The sequence below is a fragment of the Poecilia latipinna genome, unplaced genomic scaffold (genome assembly GCF_001443285.1).
Source record: "Poecilia latipinna isolate Pla-1442-1.1 unplaced genomic scaffold, P_latipinna-1.0 Scaffold1064, whole genome shotgun sequence".
NCBI lineage: Eukaryota > Metazoa > Chordata > Actinopteri > Cyprinodontiformes > Poeciliidae > Poecilia > Poecilia latipinna.
Window position 1 is genome coordinate 528 of NW_015113680.1, and position 24089 is coordinate 24616.

Here is a 24089-nt window from a genome sequence, read left to right on the forward strand (position 1 = left end):
GGGAAGCAACAGGCACTGATGCAGTCGGGAGACGCACCGGGGCACGGCGATTAAAATAAAATAACAGAGATAAATAAAGACAAGGGGACGCGCATCGGCACCAACCCTTGCCTTACAATCCTTTCTGGCCTTCAGATTGTCGAGTGTGCATTGGATCATATATGTTTCCAGATAAGTGTCATGCCTCACTCTCTCTGTCTCTCTCTTCCTCTCTCTCTCTCTCTCTCTTTCTCTCTCTCTCTCAGAGCATCCGCGGCTACTTGTTTTAGCCTTCTCGGAGGATTTCTGGTCCGATCAGCTCACGCACGGCTCCAGACAGCGGCGAGACGCGGCGAGACGCGGCGGCGGCGGCAGTGTGTTGCAGGAGTTGCGACTGAGCGAATTGTCCGCATGAACGCAGCTGTCATCCAACACCGAGCGCGTCAAACCGACCTGGGCTATATGTTTCTCACGAGCCGTTGCTATGGCACCCGACCACACGACAAATGGCATTCACCCGCAGCAACTACTCAAAAACACGCCGATCAAGCGGCGACGGATGGGCGGCGGAGTCCTCGTCCTTACCTGCAGGTCGATCGGTGCGCTCCTTCCTTAATTGTCTGCCTGGTTGTTTGTTTTCCCCAGCGACGGCAGCATCCCTGGGATCTTTTTTTCCCTCTTTCTGTCTTCCCTTCTTTCTTTTTTTCGTCTTTTTTTTTTCACCTGAAACCCAAACAACTTCCGGGCCCATGCTGGGATACAGACAGAGCTGTTGATCCAGTGATTGTCGAATGCATCGATACACACATAAGACACAAACAATATGTTGACGTTTATAGTTTCATAACAACATGGGCTCGTAGAAATTACACAATCCCAGCGAGAATGTGTGTTCTCGAGCAGCATCAGTCTAACAAACCAGCAACAAGTTTTACGTAAAAGCCCGAAATGTGTATTATTATTTTTATTATTTGCACTTGTCTTGATAATTATAAACACTTATAATTAAACATATATAGTACCTGCTGATACATGATTATGACAGCCGGTAAAAATTAGTAATGACGTTGTTTATTTTAATATTACATTTGTACCACAAGATGGCAGCAAATTGTTGTTTTTGGCGCAATCAAACAGGTGTAAAATTCTATTGCATTAGGCATAGTACAATTCTGTTATGAATTGGATGATGTTCAGGTTTTGAGAGAAATATTAATTACAAAAATACATTTAAACAGCATGGCTTTGTACAAACATAGCTCCAAATAATTGATCTGACATTTCTGCTCTATACTCTTTTAAAATCTAATAGAGAAAACATTTTTAAATCACCCAGCGAAACAATAGAATTAAAGAATTATCTTATCTTTTGCACTTCTGAAACCAATACCTGCACAAGTATATAAGTCTTCAAATGAGTGTGAAGTTAAAAGAGAATGATAGGAGGCCATACTAGGTGTTGCATCTCTCTGACTGACAGGAAACATAATTCTATCAAGAGATCATGCCAGATGAAAAATGTATCCATCCATTTATTGTCTATAATTGCTTTATGTTAGGTTCAGTGTCACAGGGCAGCTGGTTTCTATGTCTGCTGGGCAATAGTAGACATACAGACTACAACGTTTACGAGTGACAAGTCCTTTTCAGGGCCATAATAGAGACAGGTGTCAGAAACAGCCATTCATACATGCATTCATACCTTAGTTCAATTTAGAACCTGCAATTAACATAACATGCATGGTTTTGGGTGTAGGAGGAAAGGCAAAAGAACACAAGGTGTGGAAAAAAGGGTTGAGTTTTCTCATTTAATTTTACCTACAGCCTAAATCTTACCAAATCGGAAAGTTCTAAAAATTAAATAATAATAAAAAAAAACCCATCAAGGTAGATTTCAAAGCACGCTTCCTTTCAGAACACAGAACTGAAAGAAATAATGAGGATGAAATGGGATTTACATGCAGAAAAAGGCCCAAATGTGAATCTGCATGTACAACATGAAGATGAAGGCAGAATGGTGTTTGGTGCCATCCCAATCCAGTGGAACATGTGAAGCTGCCTGCCTAATAAAAACAAAAACAACCAAATTTCCAAACGCATGGACGATGTAGAGACAGGTCAATTTCCCTGGATGGCAGCAAATGCAACAGTGGACATTGATATTTTAGACACTTTTCTTGTTCCATCAGTCCACAAGGATTGATGATGGTGATGATGATGTATCTTCCAAACAAACAAACAAGGAGCACTCAACTCGAAATGCATACCAACATAACATGTCCTGCAAACCCTGCAAAATGTATCTGAAACCAACTGAAGATTTATTGTAGGAACTGCAAATGAGAGATGCTCAATAAACAAGACATACATCTCTGTACAAATGATTTGTCACGTACCCATAAACAGTTCTTTTTTTTTTTAAATGAAACTCAATGATTGCCAGTCTGTAAGAAAAATAGCACTACTATTTGAATCTCTGGGGTTTGTGCCATCGCATCAAGACCTCATAAGCTTCCTGGACCTTCATGAACATTTTCTCAGCATCGTTGTTAGGGTTGTGGTCTGGATGCCATGTCTTGGCCAGCTCCCTGTAGCTTCGAGTTATTTCCTCCAGAGACGCCTCTGTCTCCAATGACAACACCTAGAGTACAAACATTCAAACACAAAGAGAACGTCAACCGGGCATGGACGTATTAACTCATCGTTCATAGCCTGCTCACCTTTAGCGCCTCTTTTTCTCTGTGTGTGTACTCTTTCAGCAGTATTTCCAGCACCTTCCTCCAAGCCTCTTCGTGGTATCCCCCTCCAGTCAGTGCACACAGGATGCGGTACGGCATTAAAAGAAAGTATTCCAGCACACTTCTGAGCCAAGGCAGGAACCAGAAAATATCCAGCAGTGCAGCTATTGAGTCAGACAGGTAATACAGTGTGGCCGTAGTGTTGTAAAAAAAACAATAACCCAGTGGAGCGGAGAAGGCAAGCCAAGCTAGACCAATCCTGTAAAGCCGTGGACCTGAACGAAACGTGGAGGAAAACGTTGTTTCAGCTGAGTTTTATAAATTCAAGTAAGGGATCTTTGAGTACGAAAAGGAGCTCACCTAGTTTCTGCTGGCTGCCAGGGGCTTTCGGAGGTTTGAACCTGCGGTGCTGTGCAGCAGTGATGCTAGCAGCCAAGCTTATAGGAAGAGGTGAGAGAGAGCTGCCGTAGAATATCGGTGATGTCACAAGACAGGCAGTGAGGGTTTTTTGGAGATCGGCAGTCTGTTGACCAACATTGGACACCAAGTGAACCCCTGCGCCCACGCTTAGGGGCAGAACGATCAAGTAGAAGAAACTGAGGGAGTTTAGTCCAATGAGAGCCACCATGCCAAAGTAGATCCCAACACACACCTGCCCAGCAAATCTGACGGGGCTGGCAGGTGGGAGTCCTTCTTTGCGCGGCCATCTTTCTTTTTCTGTATCTCGATTAGCCTCGCTGACGTAAGCTGGAATACGTATGAACTCTCTTGCCCAGCCAAAGCCAAAACCTCCCAGAGTTAGCATCCACAGCAGAGCATGGCTGTCTCTTCCTAAGTAGAGATGGTGAAGACCCAAAGGCCCACCCATCGCCCACAGGGCGTAGGCTACTAGGACTCTCTTCACCATGCTGTTGTAGCAGTGGATCAGTTCCTGCTCTTGTGAGCTGTCATCCTTGTTTAGTTCCTGCAATGGAGTGACAGTATTATGTCTGCTTTCACATTTGAGAGTGTTTTAAAGATTGTTATTAAGAAGGACTGAGTTTTTTTGGGGGGGAAGGACTAACCCATGTGAGCTATTCCGAAACTCACATGATGCCACATGCCGTGATTTCCTGATCTTATCTGCCAGCTGTTCCAGTCATTTCTGGCAGAAAAGTCAGAGTGATTTTTAATCTCTGTGATTCATGTCCCTACTTGGATTAATATGTTATATAAATGGGGTTTATTTTTGCTCATAATCATCAAGTCATTTACTTTGACATCCCCAGAAATTAATGCCATTGAAAAAGAATCATATGACCTCGCTAAGTAGACTGAAAAAAAAAAGAAAAAAGATTTCAACCAACTTTCTCTATTCACCAAGCCCATCTGTTCCTTTCACGTATTTAGTACTTGGCTTTGTGTCATAAAGGATGTTTTACTTACGTAGTCCGTAGTTTAAAAAATCCTTATCCTGAGAAATCCTTTTCAGTGGTTTCCGCTGTTGAAGTTGCAGCACGTTGTTGCAACAGTTGGACTTTGGATCATGACAATAAGATTACACAGCAGCCCAGATACAGAACGTCATAATGACTGACGGAATAAAAACAAAGTGCTTGATTTTTGAAAACAGGATGCTAATGTTATAAGCTTTGAATATTTTTAATTTATTAGAAGCCTTGAAGGAAAAATAGGCTGCTAAAATATTGACTGAGACAATTCAGTACATTCAAAAATAGTTTCAAATGTTTTCCAGTGGTAAAAATGAGAAACACTTGTCAAAGATGCAGCTGATTAACCAGCAATAATAAAATGCAAAACATTCTACATCAATCAAGAATGTTAGCAATATAATTTATTTTTTTTTAATAATTATGCATGTTGCTTCGATTGTAAAGCCCTGGTGTTTTGAAAAGCAGAGGTTTTCTGCTGCATTGTTCCTTTGTTTTATTTACACTAACAATTATCTAGGTGGTTTTTTATGTATACTTTGAAGTCAGAGTTTCTGAGAAATGTCCCTGAGGTCCAAATTCAGACTGGGAATTCCAAAGCTCTCCAACAAGCCTCATCTTACCTTCCACCCAATATCTAGTATTTGAGTCGACTCCCATGCATACGGAATGTATTGAAAGAAGCTCATCGGAGCAATTAAATCTGTGGCGTCCATGCTGCACAATATTTATTTGAAATCATATTCATTTTAGAGTTTGAATTGAAACATGAAAAACACATGTTGTTATAAGTGTATATATTTTTTTAGCAGTAGCATCACAACAATTGATTAACCCTCTGCTTTTCATTTTCTGGGTTGCAACCTTGAGGGGGAGGCTTAATTTCTTGATCTGAGTTCCGACGTCCGACACACATCAAGCACATTTGTTCAATTTGGTTCAGTTTAATTTAATTCAATAATATTTCATTGATCCCAATATAAAATTTTATGGTTTAATAATCCTTATTATTCAAGGTTCTTTTGCAACAGCAGCCTGTCCTTAATTAGATTTGAAGATGTGTATCACTGGTGACTCTCTATTGCTAGATTGCTGTGTTGCAAAGAAGATGCATATGGTTCTTTATGATGTTTTTCATTTCAGAGATTTCTTTATAGCACAATCAGCTCTAGAAACTCCAGAACAACTCCCAGAACTGAGGCAGCCTTCTTCATAAAGTTACTCATTATCCTAGTCTTATAAGAAAATGTATGTATGGATGAATGTAATTAAGAAGATGCTTTAAAGTTTATGGGTTTTTTGTTAACAATAAAAATGTCATTTGGGGTGTGCAAAATTTCAAACACAAAAAATAACAAATGTTAAACAGATTTCCTCTATTATGGTGTAAATAATTATGATACATAAATTAGTTCTTTTCAATTCAAATATCGTCTTGCTACTAGATATGTGCTCTTTTTTTTTCTTTTTTGCTACTTAGGAAAAATGCACAGAACATCTGTAAGCCAAATAACCTCTTTAAGTTTAGCTCTGATTGGCAGCTGCCTCGACCAATCAATGGGATCCATTCTGGTGCTAAGCCCCGCCCCAATGTCCCCGCCCCGCCCGGTTTTGATCAGGGTAGTTGTATCCGATTTTTAAAACTCAGCCCTTCTAACCAACTGATACATCCGTTGCTGACTTGCTACGATGCAACCGGTTCATCATTTTTAATCAAACTGGCCCTCTCAGCGGCTTCAGGGCTCAGGGCAGTGGCATGGTTTTTAGAGGATGGAAACGGACGAAGTGTCGATTAGGGAGCAACTTTTCCACAACCGCGTCCGAGAGACGATAGTAAGTAAAGCTGGGCTAAAAGTGAAGCAACCGTTGGTTGACGAGTTAAGGGGGGGTGGGGGGGGGGGGGTACGGGGGCTCGTCACTGACAATATAGCATGCTGTCTTTTCACATGCAAAAAGTCACCTTGTTAAAAGGTCTGTGTTAGCCTCTCTCTAAATTACAGTTGTTTAACCTGACTTATTTTTCTTTTTTTTAGTCACGTTCACTGTATTCGCTACAAGACCAATGCAGCCGTAGCAGTATTGCATTATTGTCTGTTTTAGCCCTGTGTATATAATTTTCTATAACTATGCTGCTTGCTCTTGTGCCTGACGCGGCTTTGTTTAAAACCACACCTCATGTTGAACTTCAGACTTTGCAGCTCGATCTCCTCCGTTGCAGCAAGGCAGAGAACTTTAACCCGATATAAAACATTCAGGTCCCCCTCCGACAGATCCGCTCCTGAAAGCTAAGATGTTGCTGAAACACGAATTTGACCTTGCGGTTTTGCTCAAGTTTGTTTATTTCTGTGAGCGCATTGCATCCCAGGATATGAAGGGATGAGCAAAATCTATGCAGTTAGGATCAGACAAAGATGTATGACCATTATATAATGATACAGAGGGGGAAAGCACAGGCAATCTCTTTGGAGATTATGTCGGCATTTATGGACACGTGTGATAACTTTGTGCTTGCCATGAATAATCTGAATGATTAATAACAGAAAAAAAAAAAAAACAAAATCCAAAATTTTAATGACCTGATATGGCATATTATTTGATCAAAATTTAGTAGTAATGCATAAGAAATTCAATGATCAAAGATTTGTTTCCCATAACTGTTTCCTGGTTTTTACAAAGCTTTTGACCTGCCAACACTGGTTTCATCTTAATCTGATTTCTTTGTATTATAAGTGCTCAGAAATATAGGATGCTGTGGGTGATGATTAATAATTTTATATTAGAAGCAGATGAGTTAAACAAAGTTCAAATACTTAAAATTATTTGAAGCTGACATTTTAAGCTTTTTCAAGCATCTTATCAATCAGCATGATTAGCAAGGTTAGCATTAGTAACTGTGAACATCAGCCTCGGCGTCTGTTCCCTGGAAAATGTGAACCCCTTCCTTAATCCTGAAGTTTCCAAATCCGGGATGTCCTGTAAGTGGTTGATTGTTCAAAACCCCTAAACAGAGCAACTTTGCTGCAATATGTTAAGCTTTTCAGGTATTTACTGAAGTCCACTCAATGGTCAATATCTGACATGTCTTTGTGGGAAAAAAAAAAAAAAGTTTCCTCTGAAAATCCCTTCTAAATGACTGGTACATTCATTGATCAAAAATATTCAGTTTTTCAACTCATGCTCATAATTATTATGGTGAAGCAGACTGTAGTAACACTTAAAATGCTGAGAAATGCATTGGTCTACCACTTAAGTTGTTTCTCAGCAATTCAAGTGTTGCTGATGTCTCCGTCTTATCAGGTCTTTGACCCGATCCATGAACACTGAGAGTTGACGAAGTTATGCCAGAAATTCTTTGGGTTCAAGCTCAGAATTGTCCAATTCCAGTTATCAGCCAATGTTTTTGCACAAAAGCTGCACAACACGTTGAATCGCAGTCGTCATCACAACAACTTTTAAATTATGTTTTCAATTCTTAGGTTGATCTTAATCAGAATTATTATCCTGGTTTTCAGCAATGACATATTTTTCTGAGATGTTGTGACTTCATCTCCAAATAATTTAGTTTTTTTTCTTGCACTGTTAAAATGGGCGAGAATCGAAAGCTTCTGTTTTTTATAGAAGCTAAAATCATATCATTTATGAGTTTTAGTTAAAATCAATATCAAGTAATATCACATTTTTTAAGCCTTAATTTTTAAATTAGGCTAACTTTGTAACCCATATATGTTTTTTTTTGTTGTTTTTTTTAAAGCGAACATAAACTTTAAGCCAGATTTTCAAATCACAACATTTTAACTCTCTTGGGACTGGCCTGAGATATTTACACTATAAAGAGATTTGGGACATTTGTCAATAAAACGCAAAGAATCGATGGAAAGTGACATGTTACACAAAGCAGTTCCTGTCTATAGTTGTACTCCTTTTTAATTAATCACCTCTTTGTTTGCTGCTTCAGATTGTCAGTGACCTTTTCCCCTCACGACCTAATGCTATTAGCCGCAGGCGAGCCGTGAGTGTCTAGCACTTCACCTTCTGACAGTGCACCCTCTCATCACAGTCAGCTGTCCCAGCAACGCTAAGACAAATCCAAGTGACAAGCTATCTATGACAGTCACTTCAAATTTTAAAGATATGTCACATTTGCCAACATTTGCACTTCCCTGGAAAAGTCTGTAATACTTAGAAGTTAAATAAAAAAATTTAAAAAAAAAAGAATAATATTCCCAGTTATTAAAGTCTCATCTGCAAAGTGTGTAATTTCATAGAGTAGCAACAAAACATTTGTACAACATTGACTTCTAGTCCTGGCTCAGATGGACTAAGGCAGCATGGGAAACTGGTGCTGAGGTCAGACAATTCACACAGTGAGAGATTCCGTGTAGAAATGATGCATGCGACCTCCTTTAGGTTGAGAGGAGAGGTTCAACCTGGCATTTGTTGCAAAAACATAAATCAGCGATGGTAATTTTATGCGGGTGGATTAGCGCATGTCACGAGAGCAACTTGAAAGGGAACATTCATGAGAGCGCGATAAATGCTGAATCAGCTCAAATGGGATTATAATGAGAATGCTACATAGTATCGCAAGATGTTATCAAGATACGTGTTGCTGTTTTGGATTTCATATTATAACTTAAAAATATAACGGACCCTCTTTCTCTTTTTGTGAAATGTTTTAATTATATTATTATTATGATTATTATTGAAAAATTCTCCATAAATTAAATTTACTTAGAAAACAGGCAACTGTCAAATGTCTGTTTCACTGACCAGCAACTTCAGACATTTTAGTGAAAGTACTTTCCTGATTTCCCATACATTTTTTTTTCAGTGGTTTCACATTTTAGTACATTTTCTTATTTATTTTTTTTCCACTGAAAGCAACACTTTAAAATAATCTTTAAAAAAACAACAACAATCTGACCAAACAACCTGACATATGTAAATTACTTGAAAGATTTTAACCTATGTGTTTCTCCCATTTTCTAACACACTTTTGATGGTTGCGTCCTGTTGCAGTGTAACATTGCGACTCAACAAGCGGCCTAGTACGCGTGCTGCACACCAGTGTTCAGGTTAAAATAATAATAGAAAAAAAAAATCCTTGGGAAAATGTTGTCGCTGCCAAATATCTGTCTCCACTGTATCATTGTAAATCATGAAGACTAATAACATCTGGCAAATTTATGCATAACTGACATGGAAAAAGAATAGCCTGTGTTTGAGGATGTAAACTGTGCAGAGAGCCCATGCCTTAGCCTGCATCCTGAGCCAGGAAGGATCAATGTCTGGCTGGGTAAAAGGTCAAGGTAGAATCCTGCAGGTCAGAAATAGGATGCCCTAAAACAATGTGAGTGAACAGACTATGGAATATTTGGAAATATTGGAAGTGAGTGGTTTATTTCCAAAGTAGATGGTTGCACAGAATCTCCCAGAACCCTCCGGGAAGTGATGTGTTATGGCAGTGGCACAAACATTATGAGAATTATGAGAAGTTTGTATTTTAAACTGTCCTTATTGGCAATTGGCACATTAGCATTACTCACTAAACATCAGTTTGTGTGTTTTTCCTCAAGAATCCAGATTCGTACCTTAACTCTTAGATTTACGAAAGGCAACCCTAACCCTGTTCCTGTCAGACTGAGGTTGAAAGCTCAAAAGAATAAAATTGAGCAACTTTCTGTAATATGTTCAGCTTTCCTGTCATCTGCTGCAGCCTGCTCAACTTCAGGAGGCAAAATGATCACCACTTACCCTACCAAAATCTAGGAGGACTGTGTTGTAGCACCTGAAGCTTCTCTCCTAAGAAATACTGTTGCCTTATTGCAGCTTTTGCGCTTCACCCAACTTCACCCCCCTCCCGCCTTAAACACTTCAGCTATACTGGAAATACAAAATCCAACATTAATTCTTTGTTCATGTTTTTGTCACATGAACAACTTCCTCCTCACCTAAAAGTGTTGTTAGTGACAAGATTTAGCACTTCAGTATGGTGCATTTGCTGTTGGAGGAGAATTTCATTTCTAGTTTCCGTCTTCCAGGTCACTTGTTGAGACCAGCGAACTGAAATTTGGTCCTACTAATATTTCCAGCTAACATTTCTGCATCTCTAGAAAAGTAAAAATTCACAACTTTCATCACAACTTAGTATTACTAAACAGGGTTACGTTACCTTTTGGAGCCTGTTCAAGACATATGCAATGATTTCTCAGGGTTGCCAGTCAAATCTATCTGAAATGTACGTCATTGGAAATCTTAGTCTGACTCTCTTGGCTATGAAGATTTTTCATATTTTCTTCAAAGGTTTCGAGTTTGATCCTAAATGATCAAAATCTTTTGACAGATAATCACAAAAGCAGAGGAAGTAGATGATCCTGTACTGATATTGATTATGAAAAGGTCATGGTCTGTTGGAAAGCCAAGCAGCAGGTCAGAGTGATTCGTCCCAGCTTGCACACACACTTTGTACGAACCGGAGATTCATAAAGGCACCTGCTGTACAAAGTGCATGTGAGTAGCTCGGGACTGGGAAAGTATGATCACTAGTGGTGCTCCTACTTTTTTTTTTTTTTTAATGCCGGTTTAAAGGCATATTTAACAACTTGTGGACTAATTTTATCTTGGTACCTATAGCTAACTTCAAATCTGTTTTTTTTTGTTTGTTTTTTTTATGGGGGGATTAGAGGGATACTTTTTTTTTTGCATCAGAACAAATGTGTCCAAGTTAATCTGCAAAGTTCAAATTTCTCTGCACTGTATCTTTGCATAGGATTCTGATACACTCCCCTCCATGCTAAAAACTTTAAAACCGTCTTGAAGGTGTCTTCCGTCTCTTGACACCAAAGAAAGATGTGTGTTCTCACCAACATGGGCTGAAAAGGTTTTATTCTACCCGTCTTATTTCAAACCAAACACATCCTTTGTTCCCTGCTTTTCCTTTTTCTTTTTTTTTTTTCTTTTTTTTTTTCCGGATTAGCCTCTTGCCAAATTAGGCTGCATTATTGAAGAATTTTCAGTTGGAGCAGATTAGTTGTTGTATAGGGTGCTTTGTTGTTGGTATGCAGGTTGTTTGTTGCCACCGATTATTCCTGCTTATGACGAGAAATTTCAAATATTTCTCCAAAAGAAGAATGCTGAAAGCTAAATTCAGTTTGCTTTATCCTCAGCTTTTCCCCAAAAAAAAAAAAAAAAAAACATTCAGGAAGAAGCCGATTTATTCGTTTGGTGTTGGGATGCTCTCAGGCAGAAGTAGGGAGATCCGATGAACTGGGTCAAGTGTCCCTGTGGGATAAATGACTGTTTTTCACAGAAATTCCACTCGCCACTTTGGAACACCTGCTCTGTTGCTTGTTAACACTGAATCAGCCAATCACATGGGAGTAATTTAATAGATTTATGTATCTAGGTGTGGTGAACGCAACTCACTGGACTTCATGAGGAGCATCAGCAGGAAAAGGAAACTGAATTTTTAGCAAGTTTAAACATGCCATGGTTGTTAGTGCAACTCTGGCCGAAAATGCTGCTCTAAGAACGAGTTTGCAGTGTGTGCCATGCACGACCATCGCTCAGGTTTCCAGGTAATGCTCTGAAAAAGAAAAAGAAAATATGTTGTGAGTCACAGTTGTGTGGATGAAAATTCCTTGTTGTTGCCAAAAGAGAATGGACGGAACTGGTTTGAGATGATACCTAGATGTTACAACCAAGGTATACCAAATGAAATCTGAATGCACGAGACATCGAAGCTTGAAGCAGATGGACTGCAGCAGCAGAAGACCACAGTGAGCGGCCCTCCCGTAATCTAAGAACAGGAAACTGAAACTTAAAAGGTGAACAATAACCTGAAAGCAAAAATGTGTCCTGCCTTCATGTCGGTGTTTATGACGTCGTCGGCGTGGCTTCGCCCAGCAGAATAAAACGGAGTCTTTGTGACCTCAAAGCAGGTTTCTTCAACGGTGTGTTTTCTGCACTCTGTTTGGCTTCTGCATTCACCAGATCTCAGTTCAGTAGTGGAGCTTTTTGTATGCGGTTGAATGTGACATTCCCATCAAAGATGTGCAGCTGGTGAAGCACGTAACAATGAAGCATTTGATATGATTTGAACCAAATATGTGATGAATTTTTCTGGCACAGCGAATCGTTGTTCCAGCAATGTGCACCCAATAAGATTGCTGGTGAATGTATATCATGAGCTTTTTATATAGAGCACCAAATCTAACATTACCATCATTTGAGTTTCATTATTCACATTTATGTTAAAGTATCTTATCTTATTTAGGAGAGCATATCTTTGTTTTTTTGTTTTGTTTTTGTTTTTTTGCTGTTATTGCCCTATGGGTAAAAATGTAAATCCCGTTTTGCGTATTGAACTCCTTTTTGGCACCTGTCCAGAAATGCCGTCGCGTTGCAACATTACTTCCTTTTTCAATTTGCCCAGCGTGTTTTTGTTCGTAGATTACATGCGGTTCCTTAAAGCTGTGGTGAGGAATAAAAAAAAATAAATAAAAATGGTGGGGACAAATCAAGCAGCAAAAATCAAAATAGCATGTTAGAATGCATAAATAGTAAAACAATATAAAGTTGGCGATTAGTCCTGTGTAGTCTCTTGGTTGTTGGGGATTAAAAGCTTCTGCAATCATTTTGTAACTTTTAAAGGCTTGAAATTTTTATTATAGCTTGTAATTAATTGAAACTCTATACAAGTGTGAGGGTTTTAGCAGACCCTAGTGTTTGGCGTGTTGGAGATTTGCCAGACGACAGATTGCTGGTTTAACCTAAATTTGAATGAATGTAACATCAGCTGATGACCTTTACTCTCTGCTGTAGGGGGCAGGGTGGAGTGTTTCTCACTGGTTTTAACCCGTCTGTCTCCCCAAGTCCCTCTAATCCAAGCAAAGGGGAACTATCCCCTTTGAGCACTGGGACCCCATTTTCTTTGTTTGAGTAGTCTTTATGCAAGACAAAACAGTTCATGTTTTTAGCTTTTGCCACCCCGTCTCTTGTTTTCATCTCCCCTGTCTTGTGATTTACGTCTTACTTCAACGCCTGAGCGAAACTAGATGGTTTAAAAGCAGGTCGATGTCTTCAGCCACAGCTGTTCTGACAGATTGACGGCACATTTTCTGTCTTCAGACTCGTGCAGAAAAGACTAAGTTCCTTTTGTTTCTCTCCTGCAGATCTGTGTCCTCTTGTTTACGTGCCTTTACATGGTGTGCTACCTCGTCCTCACACACTTCAAAAAGACTGCCGAGTTTATCACAGGTGAGTTCGACGGTTTCTGGATGTGAGTATGCGTTTAAGAGAGCCCTGCGAGTTGTCTTTCAGTCAGCAGTTCACTGAGAACTGCCTTGAGGAAAACGAACAGTGTTGACAAGCGCACCGATTACATTGAAGTTTTGGAATTTCTTTTCCACTGAGTGTGTTGGCAACACGTTTTCAGGCTTGCATAAATCCTACTGAGAAACTCGCTGTTTGAGTAAGGAGTCTGTTTTGTTTTGTTTTTTTTCTGTTCTGCTTTCATAGTTGTTTATTGTTTTGTTCATTGTCTTTTCCTTTCTTTGCATGTGTGCACATTTAACAAAGTTTGCCCATTTCTTTTAGGACGTCACACTCTGAACTTTGATTTGAAAAGCCTGGAGATAATGTCGAGGAGACGTTTTGCTCGGTGTGCAGAAAGCTCTTTAAAAAGGCGGAGGAGTGGTTAAAAAAATAAATAAAAATTTCTGCAAGATAAAGTTGAAACCTTAAACTCGTACAAACTTCCTGGCAGGCGCAAACGATTGTCACCACGAGGCTAAGAACAAGACGCATGTACTGCGAGACGGCAGCACATGCGTCGGCGCAACGATTGTGTGTTCAGGCACATTTGATCCCAGTCACTTGTGCTCTGTTGAGCTGATTAACATTCGCTCAAGCCAATAAAATGCGAGTCCATTGGAAGCAGATGTGGGTTTTTCCTCGGTTCTCCACCATGGCCGGGGCTGCACCCAAGTTGGATGCTCATTTCTTCTGCACGTTTTTATTCACATTGTGTGCATCGGTTTCCTTCTGCTGAGGTTTGTGCATCAACAACAAGAGCACAGTTCTGCCCTGCAGCTATGTGACAGTTATGCAATCCCACAGTACAGAGACGTTTACGACACCCAGAACTGGTTCTTGCTCCTTGGATTTTACTCTGCAATAGAACTTTGGCGACAGCATCGCCAAAAGGACGTATTATCACACACCTGACCAAGAGTAGCACTTAATTCCTTTCGGGTGCATAATAAAAGGTGTTGAGTTTTTTTTTTTTTTTTGTTTTGTTTTCTTTCTGTTTGCTATTTATGGTTGTAGCCAAATGGGAATTTTGTTCTTCATAAATCGTGTTGCTTCAGAGGTTTTCCTCAGGTGTTTCTATGGTTTTCTGATGTTCAGTAGGAAGCATTTCAGTTTCAGAGGTTTTGTGAGATAAACACTTACTGGCCACTTTATTAGATACACTTTGCTAGAATCAAGTTGTGCTCCCATTTGCCTCCAGAACCGACTTGATTGTTTGTAATGCATATAAAAGGAAAGAAAAAGAAAAAAGTATGACTGGAGTTTCTGAAATACTCAGACCACTACATACGCTCAAAGTCACTTAAATCTCTTGTTTTCTCCATTCTAGTTCTAAATTTGAATTTGATTAGTTAATTTTGATATTTGTTTTAGCCAGCAATTGGACAGGTGTACCCAGTATTGAGGCTGGTGAGTGCGCGTCAAATTCATGTCAACCTTTCGTTTTCAAGATGACCTCAGAGTCCTGGGGGAGTTTTCTTGGCTACGAGTCCGGAACTTGGAGTTTTGATCCCAGTCACTCGGTTTTCACTTTCACCTTTTGGAGTTTTTGGATTGATCCCGAATAGTTCGATAAAGTGACTCCTAAAGGGTTGAGTCACAACTTGTCTCAGGATTCTTTACTGTCTGGAGGGCAATGCTCATGGGAGCATTCACCATTTTTTTTTTTTTTTTTTTTTTTCCCCCTCTGGAGTGGATAGTCACTTTTACAGATGTCCCAAACAACCTGAAAAAAGTTGCTTGGTTCATCCAGAAAAGTTTTCCTCAGGAAAAAATAACTTTGCATTCTGTAGTCTTGATCATAATGCTTCCTACTGAATATCTGTCACTCTGTGATGGTTTTCTTCAAAAGAAATGGCTTATTTTTTTTGGTTTGTTTTTGCTTTTGTTTTCTTGGTCCCTTTGACAATCTGTAAGTCACACCTGCCTGCTGCCATTCCAGAGCAAACTCTGCCCTGGCTGCTCCTTAGTAAATTGCAGGCAGCTGAACATCTCTCCTTGAACTCCTTAATGATTCTTTGAATGGTTTATTTGAGTCAATCATAGTAGCAGAAATATTCTTGTATGTGAAGTTTTTTTTATGTTAAATGAGGACATCATATGCTAGTTGTGCTATGTTTCTCTGTTTTCATCAAATTATCTGTGAGATGCAATAAAACCATTTAAAATGTCATTTTGAAGAAGGTCTAAAACACAGCAAATGATTTTTTTTTTTGTGTGTGTGTGTGTCTATGAGATTGAGTTTATTTTCAGTATTTTGGACATTGGATCTTTTCAGTTTTACCTCCTAAACTGTGGAACCAGCTGCATTGGATGTTACGTCGCTTCTTAAAACACATTTGTACTCACTGGGTTTTAAACCAGTGTGAGAGATTCATGTGTTGGGCTTTATGTGTTTCTTTTTCTCTTATACTGTGTTTGTGTTTTTCTTTCTGTTGGAATTCCTGTTGTTGTTTTTTTTGTTTGTTTTTTTGTGCAGCACTTTGACCAAAATTTAAGAAAATTTGATTTGATTTACTGTTAATTGCACCTTCATGGTATCATTCTTCACAGCAATCAAGACCGAATTCCAATTGAAGACAATTAAAAGATGAGATCTCTGTTAAACCTAAACCTTTTGGATGTGACTGCACCTCGGTTCTTTTTGCACACTTTGGTTTAAAGGGAGTCTTGGTCCAGAATGAACAAAATGTTCCAAACAGGCCTGACCCCTGGTCACACCCTCTCTGAGCTCAGGGAGAGGTTTGCTTTTTTCAGCATTTTGTGTGCAGTACACGCTCGCACGCTGCTTCAGGAATTGTTTTTTTAAACCCATCATATTAAGTGTTTGATTAAAAACTTCTTGTTCTGTTTTTTTATTATTATTATTATTATTATTATTATTATTATTAAACTCCTAGTTTCAAAAAGTCACATCGGAGATGTGTAGGGGAAAACATGTTCTGTTTTGAAAAAACAAACAAGATAACTTGTCTTTTTTTTTTCTTTCTTTTCAGATGATATCGAAGATGCTACCGTCAACAAAATTGCGTAAGTGCAAACTTGTAATGATTAACTGGACAGCAGTTACATTGACTGTCACTTTGGATGATTGCACAGATAGCAGTGACTGGCGACCAGAGGTCTTTCTTTTGATTTATCGCCTTGTTACATGGTCGCCTGCGTGTTTATTGCTTTTGGCAGTGAAAATCCAGCACCGTTGTCGCTCTGCACTCTGCACCTTCCATTTGGGATGCTTGTATTTGTGTTCGGTTTGGCTTAGCGGAGACTGATTTTGCTCGGCTGAGGCGAAACACAAACGCTCATGACTTATCTTATTGTTCCTCCTCCCAGGCTCTGGCTGTGCACGTTCACCCTCTCTGTCGCAGTGTGCGCCGTGCTGCTTCTCCCCATCTCCATCCTGTCAAACGAGGTTCTGCTCACCTTCCCACACAGCTACTACATGCAGTGGCTCAATGGCTCTCTCATCCACGGTATGTCTCGCTGTTTTCGTTCGTCCGTCCCGTTGAAAGTAATTAAGAACAGCCGGGAGTCACTGTGCTACAGGATCAGTAATGGCACCCACGTCAATACTCGACTGGCCTGTAGCCCAGCAGATAATTAGCGATGCTCGCTGTAAGACCGAAGCCGTTCGGTTCACCCTGAGCTGCTGTGTAAAGCCAATGTGAGCTGTGTGTTTTCTGCTTTATGCTTTGTTGAAATTCTGCTTTAAATATTTCACATCGTCAGTGGAAGGGAGCCTATATCCCAGTCTTTTAGTACGATGCCACATAGTGGTTGATGGAGGGAACTACTAAAATGTTTCATTACAGTCGTAATTACTAATAAATGCTAACACACACACAAAATCTTTAACAATGATCTGTTTCTCTCTTGTCAGGGTTATGGAACCTAGTGTTTTTATTCTCCAACCTGTCCCTCGTCTTCCTCATGCCCTTTGTGTATTTCTTCACCGAGTCGGAGGGGTTTGCTGGATCCAAAAAGGTAGGAGTTTATTTTTTTTGACCTTCTGTTTTTCCTGTTGACCTTCCCTCTTTCCTCTAACCCATCATTGTCTTTATTTCTTTCTTGTGTCCTACCTTTTTTTTACTACCTTATTTTTCTTACACCTGTAAATGTCTAAGATTTTAAAATGAGCTTCTCTCAAACTGATCACCAAACAACTCGTGTTTCTGTGTAGGGAGTAATGGCGCGAGTGTATGAAGCTGTCGTCCTGCTGATCTTGCTTGCTCTCCTTGTGCTGGGTATTGTGTGGGTGGCATCAGCTCTCCTCCATGACAACGTTGCCCGACAGAGCCTCTACGGTGAGTCACTCTCATCATACCCTTGTACTCCACATGGGCTTCACTGGAAGTGTCGCTAATTGTTATCCCCCTCCCCTCTTCAAACTGCAGACCTGTGGGAGTATTACCTGCCATACCTGTACTCTGGGATCTCTCTGTTTGGAGTGCTGCTGCTTCTGCGTCAGTATACGCTTGAGCACAAATGCCAGACTTTTTGAGACGGAGTTGTGTCACTTCTGTGTACTAATGTGTGTCTTCCCTTCTCAGTGTGCACCCCGTTTGGCTTGTCTCGAATGTTCAGCGTTACGGGTAGCCTGCTTGTGAAACCTCGGGTAAGTCGAGCCTCTCCGCAAAAATCAAAATCCCGCACCACGTACCAAGGTTCCGTCAGGTCTTTAAAAACCTTTTTGAACAAAGTATACATGAAGCGGGGTCTGCAGCTTGCATTGCATTAACTTGTGCTTAACTGAAGCTCTTGCTGTAGTTGAGCACAATGTTTTCTAATCGGGAAGTACTGCTTACCATGGACGTTTTTCAGAAACGTTTGACACAAATCAAAACTTCGACATAATTTTATATTGTTTTGTCGTATTTCTCTACTTTAAATTTTATTGCACATCTATTCAGAGTGTCACTTCAGAAAATGACATGAACACGTTCTGATGTCCCACCCTAATCGATCCGTGTTGCGTTTCAGCTTCTGGAGGACATAGAAGACGCTCTGAGCTGCACCATGTTTGAAGAAGATTCGCTCTACAGGAAGCTGAATTGTAAGTCTCTTGACTGTGATCACTGCCCTCCTTCACTCCCCCGTGTGGCTTGACTCTTAAAAGGTTATTTTCTCCCTCTTGCATGTGCGATCGAAGATGGCAGTCCGTCGTGTTGGGTCAAGTTGAACATGGAGGCCATGAGAAAAGAGTACCTAGCAGTTCAGAGCAGGCGTGTCGCCCTGGGTGAGGCTGACTGGCGGCGCTTTGTGTCTGCAGGGTTTCTCCCACAGCATCAACATCACACAGTTTAAAAAAAAAAAAAAATATTGTTTTGTTTTGTTCTATTCCTTTTTGTTTCCCCCAAAGAGATGCGGAGGAAGGCGTCACCATGGCAACGAAACTTGGGCTATCCTCTGGCGATGCTTATCCTGCTTGCACTGACGGTATATAAACAAAGAGCAGCGCCGCATTCACGAGTCCTACATTCACTCCTCGGCTTGTGACCCCTTCGCTGACGGGTTTGCTGCGTGTGTTCTCCAGGTGATGTGTGTGCTGATGGTCTGTTTCAATGTGTTGGAGTTGCTGCTGGATGAGACGGCCATGCCCAGAGGAATGGAGGTCAGGGTTCTCCTTTTGAAGGCACCAGAAACATTTCCTGTTTTGTTGGAAACGGACAGCCGGCGGCCTACAGTGAGGATTGTCATGTTTGCTTTGTAGGACCCCCACCTGGGAATGGCCTCCTTCTCCATGTTCGGCTCTCTGGGCGCTGCAGTTCAGGTGCTCCTCATCCTGTATCCTTTCAACAGAACCAGCGGCCTGTGGTGTGCTCAGCTTTGTAGTGACCTTTCTCATAACAGATTTAAAAAACAAACAAAAAAAAAAAAGAAAACAGGTCAGTTGTTATCATATGGACGGTAGGGCTCCAAATAATGATTTTTTTTTTTTATTCTAATCAGATTTTTAAAAGTAGGCACATTCAGCAGAATTTTCATTTAACCCTTAGCCTGTTTTTTTTTTCTTTTCAAAATATTAGAAATACATTCAAATATGCAAATAAACAAGTAATTTCATTGATTTGTAAGAAAATATAATTAAAAAAATAAAAATGTTGTTGCCTTCATTCCAAAAACATAGAGCACTTGAATATTTGTAGTAAAGGATAGACCTGCAGCTAAAATACTGCACCAAACTGTTGATTTTTTTTGTTTTTTTGTTTGTTTTTGTTTTTAGATTAATGATACCGAAAGGTGCTTAAAAATTGTTGTGTTGTTTGTTTTTGCAGATTATGCCACCCCAGGAGTTCTGGGTAGAACAGAAGGTTATTCATCTCAAATGCAAACTGTGTATATTCTTTGTACAGTTTTGGCTTAATTGTTGCTCTGTGTTGTTGTTTCACTAAATGGCCATTTTCAGAGTCCGCATACTCCAGTTTACGATTAATCGATTACTAAATCAGCGGACGATTCTTCACTATTAGTTCAATTAATCATTTCAAGTCCTAAATGATTAAATTGTTGCTGCAAACTGATTTATTTTATTTATTTTTTGTTTTTTTCATTTGATGCCTGCGTTGATTTACTCTTGAAGCAACACAGTGAGATGTAGTCACCAGGTTTTTTTTTTTCCACACACGTTTTCACTGTAGTCCTTAAAGTAAACTGCAGCTACCTGATGGTGTCCTCAGTTGTGGGTTTTTACAGCTCTCCTCTCTTCTGTGGCCTCCTGCCTCGCGTGAAAGACACTAACCTCACGCAGGTAAGCTGCTTTAAGTGTCTGAATTTAACTGGGAAACTGAAGATGTTTCACTGTTTACTGGCTGTTACCTCTGAGTTTATGCCCCTTTCAGATCATTGCAAACTGTGTTTCGCTGCTAATTCTGAGCTCTGCACTGCCGGTGTTTTCACGCACACTTGGTAAGAACATGCATATATAACAAATATATATATACATATATATATATTTTTTTTTTTTTTTTAATGGAACTCTTGACGTTTGAATGTGCGGTTAATGGGGCTATAAAACATTTCGTCTGAGTCCTCCTTTTTAAGGAAAAAAACAGGTTAAATGAATGTGTCGTGTCTCGTCCTGTTTCCATGGAAATACTGATTGCTTGAATGTGTAACTCGCATTAGGGTTGCAACATTGGAGGACAATATATTTTCTTATTCAAGCAGATAATAGGGAGCCTTACATCTGCAGTGTTTGGTGTAGTTCCCCATTTTTACATGTTCTGGTGTGAATGCCGTTAAAATTGCAGTGAGAAGTAGAGAGATAGGAAATTCGAGGCGCTAAACCTGATATTTGTATACAGTGTATAAAAATATGCATAAGCTTTTTGTTGTCACTTTTTGACATGAAGACAGACTGTATATATGTCATGTTTTAGGTTGGGTAGCATTGCCATTTTTTTTTTATATTTCCTGAATGTCTAAATAAGGGGAGAAAGGGCTTCCATTTTTTTTGTCTTTCTTTTTTTAGGCAATTCTTTTAAGAAATTGCAAAAATAATCAATTTACTTGCAGCTTTAACAATGACCACAAGAGTGCACATGTATTTCATGATTCTCAACACTGCAGCCAAACCCTATTGGTGTAACTTTTTTTTTGTTTTGTTTTCTTCTACCTCTGCTCCTTTCCTGTAGGGATCACCCGCTTCGATTTGCTGGGAGACTTTGGTCGACATAACTGGCTTGGGAACTTCTACGTGGTCTTCCTGTACAACATGCTGTTTGCTGGTCTCACCTCCGCCTCCCTTGCAAAGACAGTCACCTGGGCGGTGCGGAGGGAGCTCATCCGTGCCTTTGGTTAGTCAGTGCATGCTTTAGATCCTCACATAAAGTGGGCTTTTTATATATGCATCGCATGTGTACCAAAAGCTCTCGTTTTGTCTCCTCTGACCAGAGCTTAATTTCTATGCTTCTGCTGTGTTCCTTACGTGGCTTGTTGCAGATTCTCCCACCTAAGCTCTAGGTCTCTGCAGCTCTTCCAAGGTTGCCAGCTGCGTCCCTGGCTAGTTATCTCCTTGCTTTGCTACCCGTCAGCTTAGGTTGGTGACATCCAAATAAAAAAAAAAATAAAAATAAAAAAAATTTTTGGATGATTGATCGAAGATCAATCATCCATGCTTTGTGTCATTTTCAAAGGATTTTCAGGTTATGTGGAAAAAGTGGTCAAAGTAGTTTTGCAAAGCTCTGACTGTTTTATCGTCTATTTTGTGGGGAGGAGGGGTCTGCACTCCACTCTGCTTGCTGCACTTTAATGGCTACACCATAAGCTCCCCACCTTTGGCCCCATTTCCCGATGGGCTGGTCTCTCTTCCTCAGATAGAAAGAATACAATTCTTTCAGGAAATTGTAAAGGGACAAGAGGAGAGTCAGGTCCATTGGGGACCTTCAGGCACACCGCCCTAGACCCCTTGCATTATACACACACACACACACACACCCTCGAAATTTCCACCCAACACAAACAAGCAGTCAGAGCATGGGCACGTCACATCTACACACGCGATCCCCTTCCTCGCCGTGAAGATAGCATCTCAGCAGCACAGCAGTTCTGCTGCAGTCTTTCCATTGCCTCCCGAATTACGTTTGTTCTGCGAGTTCTAGATTTTAATTTTGGTCTTCCTCAATTTTGCTTTAATTCCTTTAATTTTGCTCAGCTTTGCTAATTTAATCCTGCCATTGTTTTTCTTTTTGTCTCAGGACTCGACAGGCTGCCGATACCTGTGTCACCGTCTACCATTCCTTTTAAACTCCTCCTGGCCAGTGGGCTGTCTAAAATCCAGTGACTTTTTTTTTTTTAAAACCACTCCTAAGCACTGCACTGGCTAGTCTAACCTTTAAAGGCCGAACCACTTTGTGAACCAGTGATTCAAGCCTCCTCCTGGCCGTTAGACAGCGGGGCCTTCCCTCTTTAAAGGGACGGGCAAAGACGAGCCCCTCCGTTCTTTAGCCAGCGGGAACACAGCATGTTGGTGTGTTTTCATGAGCGACGCATCCCGATCAAGAACTGTGCTGCTAAGTGACTGCAAGTTGAGCACTCAGTCCCAAGTCATCATGGATAAGACTGCGTTGGATGACAAAGAAAGGATGGAAGCCATATTGGGAGTTCTGCCTTTCTGAACAATAAAGTCAGCAGTATTTTTCTTTTTTTTTGTGAAGTGAAGCTGTGTCATGAATCCATCGTCCTCCTTCAGGGTTTTCTTGGTACTCCAGTCAGTTCATTGCACATTACACAACCTTTGTGAGATTGGGACTCTTCTTCTGTGTGGGTCTGGTTTTCTAACAGGGTTTTTACTGTAAATAAGTATGAGGTTGTTTTATTGGAGGAAAAGAGACGTTGTTGTATGTCAACCTAGAGGTTACACAGGGAATTTTTATGTGTGTTTGCTGATTTTGCAGGCGAATGGGAGCATTTTGTGAGTGTGGCCAGAACTGTACTTTTTTTTTTATTTTTTTTTTTGGGAAGAAAAAACGAACAAAAAAAAACAAGAAATGTGTCTTAAGCCTTGTACCTTTAATGTAACTATTCTAGTGAGGAATTGCTGCCTTTACCAATCAAACTGTGAATCACTAAGAATCTGTGTGGGATTGTGCAATATTTTATACATAAAAGCACACTTTGAAACTTTACCAAAAGTCATTTTAGAACTTGCTTGTTTTTTGGTTTGTTTGTTTTGTTCTTTTATGCTAGGATTTTTAGAATCCTTTTTTTATGTGTGTGTGTGTGTGTGTGTGTTTTTTTTTTTGTTTTTTTTTTAAAAGTAAAGAAACCAAATATGACCCTCAGGGCTTTGAGTGTTTTCCAGAATGGGCTGGTGCAAAATTCCACAATCTCAGCATTATGTCATTATCTGCTGCGTGTTGGTGATCCCTCGTCACTGCTGTTGCGCCTGCATCATCAGCAGCTTGTTTTCTGTTGGTTTGATCAGCAGGGGGCAGTGCATCTCAAACGCAAAAACAAGTTCTGTTGGAGGAGCTCGTCCTCTTCTATGTGTTTTGTAGTCCCAACGTTATGTACACGAGCCACTACGTTTACCCACTGATGTTCAGGGAATGTTCATTCTTGCTTCTGAAACAGAAAGTGTCTAATGTTTTCTATTTATGGGTATTTTGGGGTTTTATACGTCACGTTTTATTCATTGCTCCATAACTGTTAGGTGATGTATGAGTAAATATTTAAAGTGATACTGCAACTTAAAAAAAAAAAAAAAGTGTTTACTTTAGAGGCCTCTGGTTTGGCATTCCTTTTTTTTCATGTTTTACAGTGTTATGAGCGTAAAGCAATAAAAAAAAAAGAAAATGTTTTGACTTTTTATCTTTTTTGTGCCCCTGTTGGAAACGCATCAATATGCCTTTTTACTGTAAGCCATGCCTTTGATGCCGTTACATTTTATGAAGTGTAACAACGCTGTGAGCAATCTGCTGCGACTCGTACTGTGTGTGTGCGCTCTCTCCACCCTTTTGTTGCACTTCTTTAATCAGCAGCAGAAGAAAGCCATATTTTGGCCCCGTCTGTCAGCAGTGTCCACCCACGACGCCGCCGTGGCCGTGGCCCACGCTTTCCCCGCTCTGATGCAAGCGCCAGATAAAAAGAAAACCCTTCAAATCAAGAGAGGGGACATTCACTCGCATTA

At 40.2% G+C, this 24089-nt stretch overlaps 2 protein-coding genes and 1 long non-coding RNA gene across 4 annotated transcripts; 1 reads left to right on the forward strand and 2 right to left on the reverse strand.

The window, feature by feature from the left end:
• Positions 1 to 655: 655 nt before the first annotated feature.
• Positions 656 to 5683, reverse strand: LOC106959289 (dnaJ homolog subfamily C member 22-like). The gene is made up of 4 exons (XM_015051774.1): positions 4143 to 5683; positions 3078 to 3681; positions 2700 to 2992; positions 656 to 2620 (listed from the first exon to the last, which is right to left on the reverse strand). The coding sequence occupies exons 2-4, from the start codon at positions 3622 to 3624 to the stop codon at positions 2444 to 2446; spliced, it is 1017 nt and encodes a 338-aa protein (XP_014907260.1). The 5' UTR covers positions 3625 to 3681; positions 4143 to 5683; the 3' UTR covers positions 656 to 2443.
• A 117-nt stretch (positions 5684 to 5800) lies between these two features.
• lmbr1l (limb development membrane protein 1-like) lies at positions 5801 to 23763 on the forward strand. Of its 2 annotated transcripts, XR_001427312.1 has the most exons (18): positions 5801 to 5980; positions 13321 to 13405; positions 16456 to 16489; positions 16793 to 16932; positions 17340 to 17443; positions 17640 to 17763; positions 17854 to 17922; positions 18010 to 18074; positions 18440 to 18512; positions 18609 to 18695; positions 18819 to 18895; positions 18993 to 19070; positions 19170 to 19243; positions 20117 to 20207; positions 20299 to 20365; positions 21094 to 21255; positions 21401 to 21497; positions 22156 to 22242. XR_001427312.1 is itself a non-coding variant. In XM_015051771.1 (17 exons), the coding sequence occupies exons 1-17, from the start codon at positions 5918 to 5920 to the stop codon at positions 22239 to 22241; spliced, it is 1479 nt and encodes a 492-aa protein (XP_014907257.1). In that variant the 5' UTR covers positions 5801 to 5917; the 3' UTR covers positions 22242 to 23763. The 2 variants fall into 2 exon arrangements, 1 of the variants encoding a protein (XP_014907257.1); XM_015051771.1 differs by lacking the exon at positions 21401 to 21497 and having other exon boundaries at positions 22156 to 23763.
• Positions 11107 to 13311, reverse strand: LOC106959290 (uncharacterized). The gene is made up of 2 exons (XR_001427313.1): positions 11834 to 13311; positions 11107 to 11732 (listed from the first exon to the last, which is right to left on the reverse strand). It is a non-coding gene; the product is annotated as an uncharacterized LOC106959290 (long non-coding RNA).
• Positions 23764 to 24089: the final 326 nt, after the last annotated feature.

Coding starts and splice junctions, on each gene's coding strand:
- LOC106959289 (XM_015051774.1), bottom strand. CDS start 3,624: ATGGTGAAGAGAGTCCTAGTAGCCTACGCCCTGTGGGCGATGGGTGGG. Junction 2,993..3,077: donor TGGCAGCCAGCAGAAACTAG/GTGAGCTCCTTT, acceptor CGTTTCGTTCAG/GTCCACGGCTTTACAGGATT. Junction 2,621..2,699: donor GAGAAAAAGAGGCGCTAAAG/GTGAGCAGGCTA, acceptor TTTGTACTCTAG/GTGTTGTCATTGGAGACAGA.
- lmbr1l (XM_015051771.1), top strand. CDS start 5,918: ATGGAAACGGACGAAGTGTCGATTAGGGAGCAACTTTTCCACAACCGC. Junction 16,490..16,792: donor GCTACCGTCAACAAAATTGC/GTAAGTGCAAAC, acceptor TCCTCCTCCCAG/GCTCTGGCTGTGCACGTTCA. Junction 18,513..18,608: donor GCTCTACAGGAAGCTGAATT/GTAAGTCTCTTG, acceptor GTGCGATCGAAG/ATGGCAGTCCGTCGTGTTGG.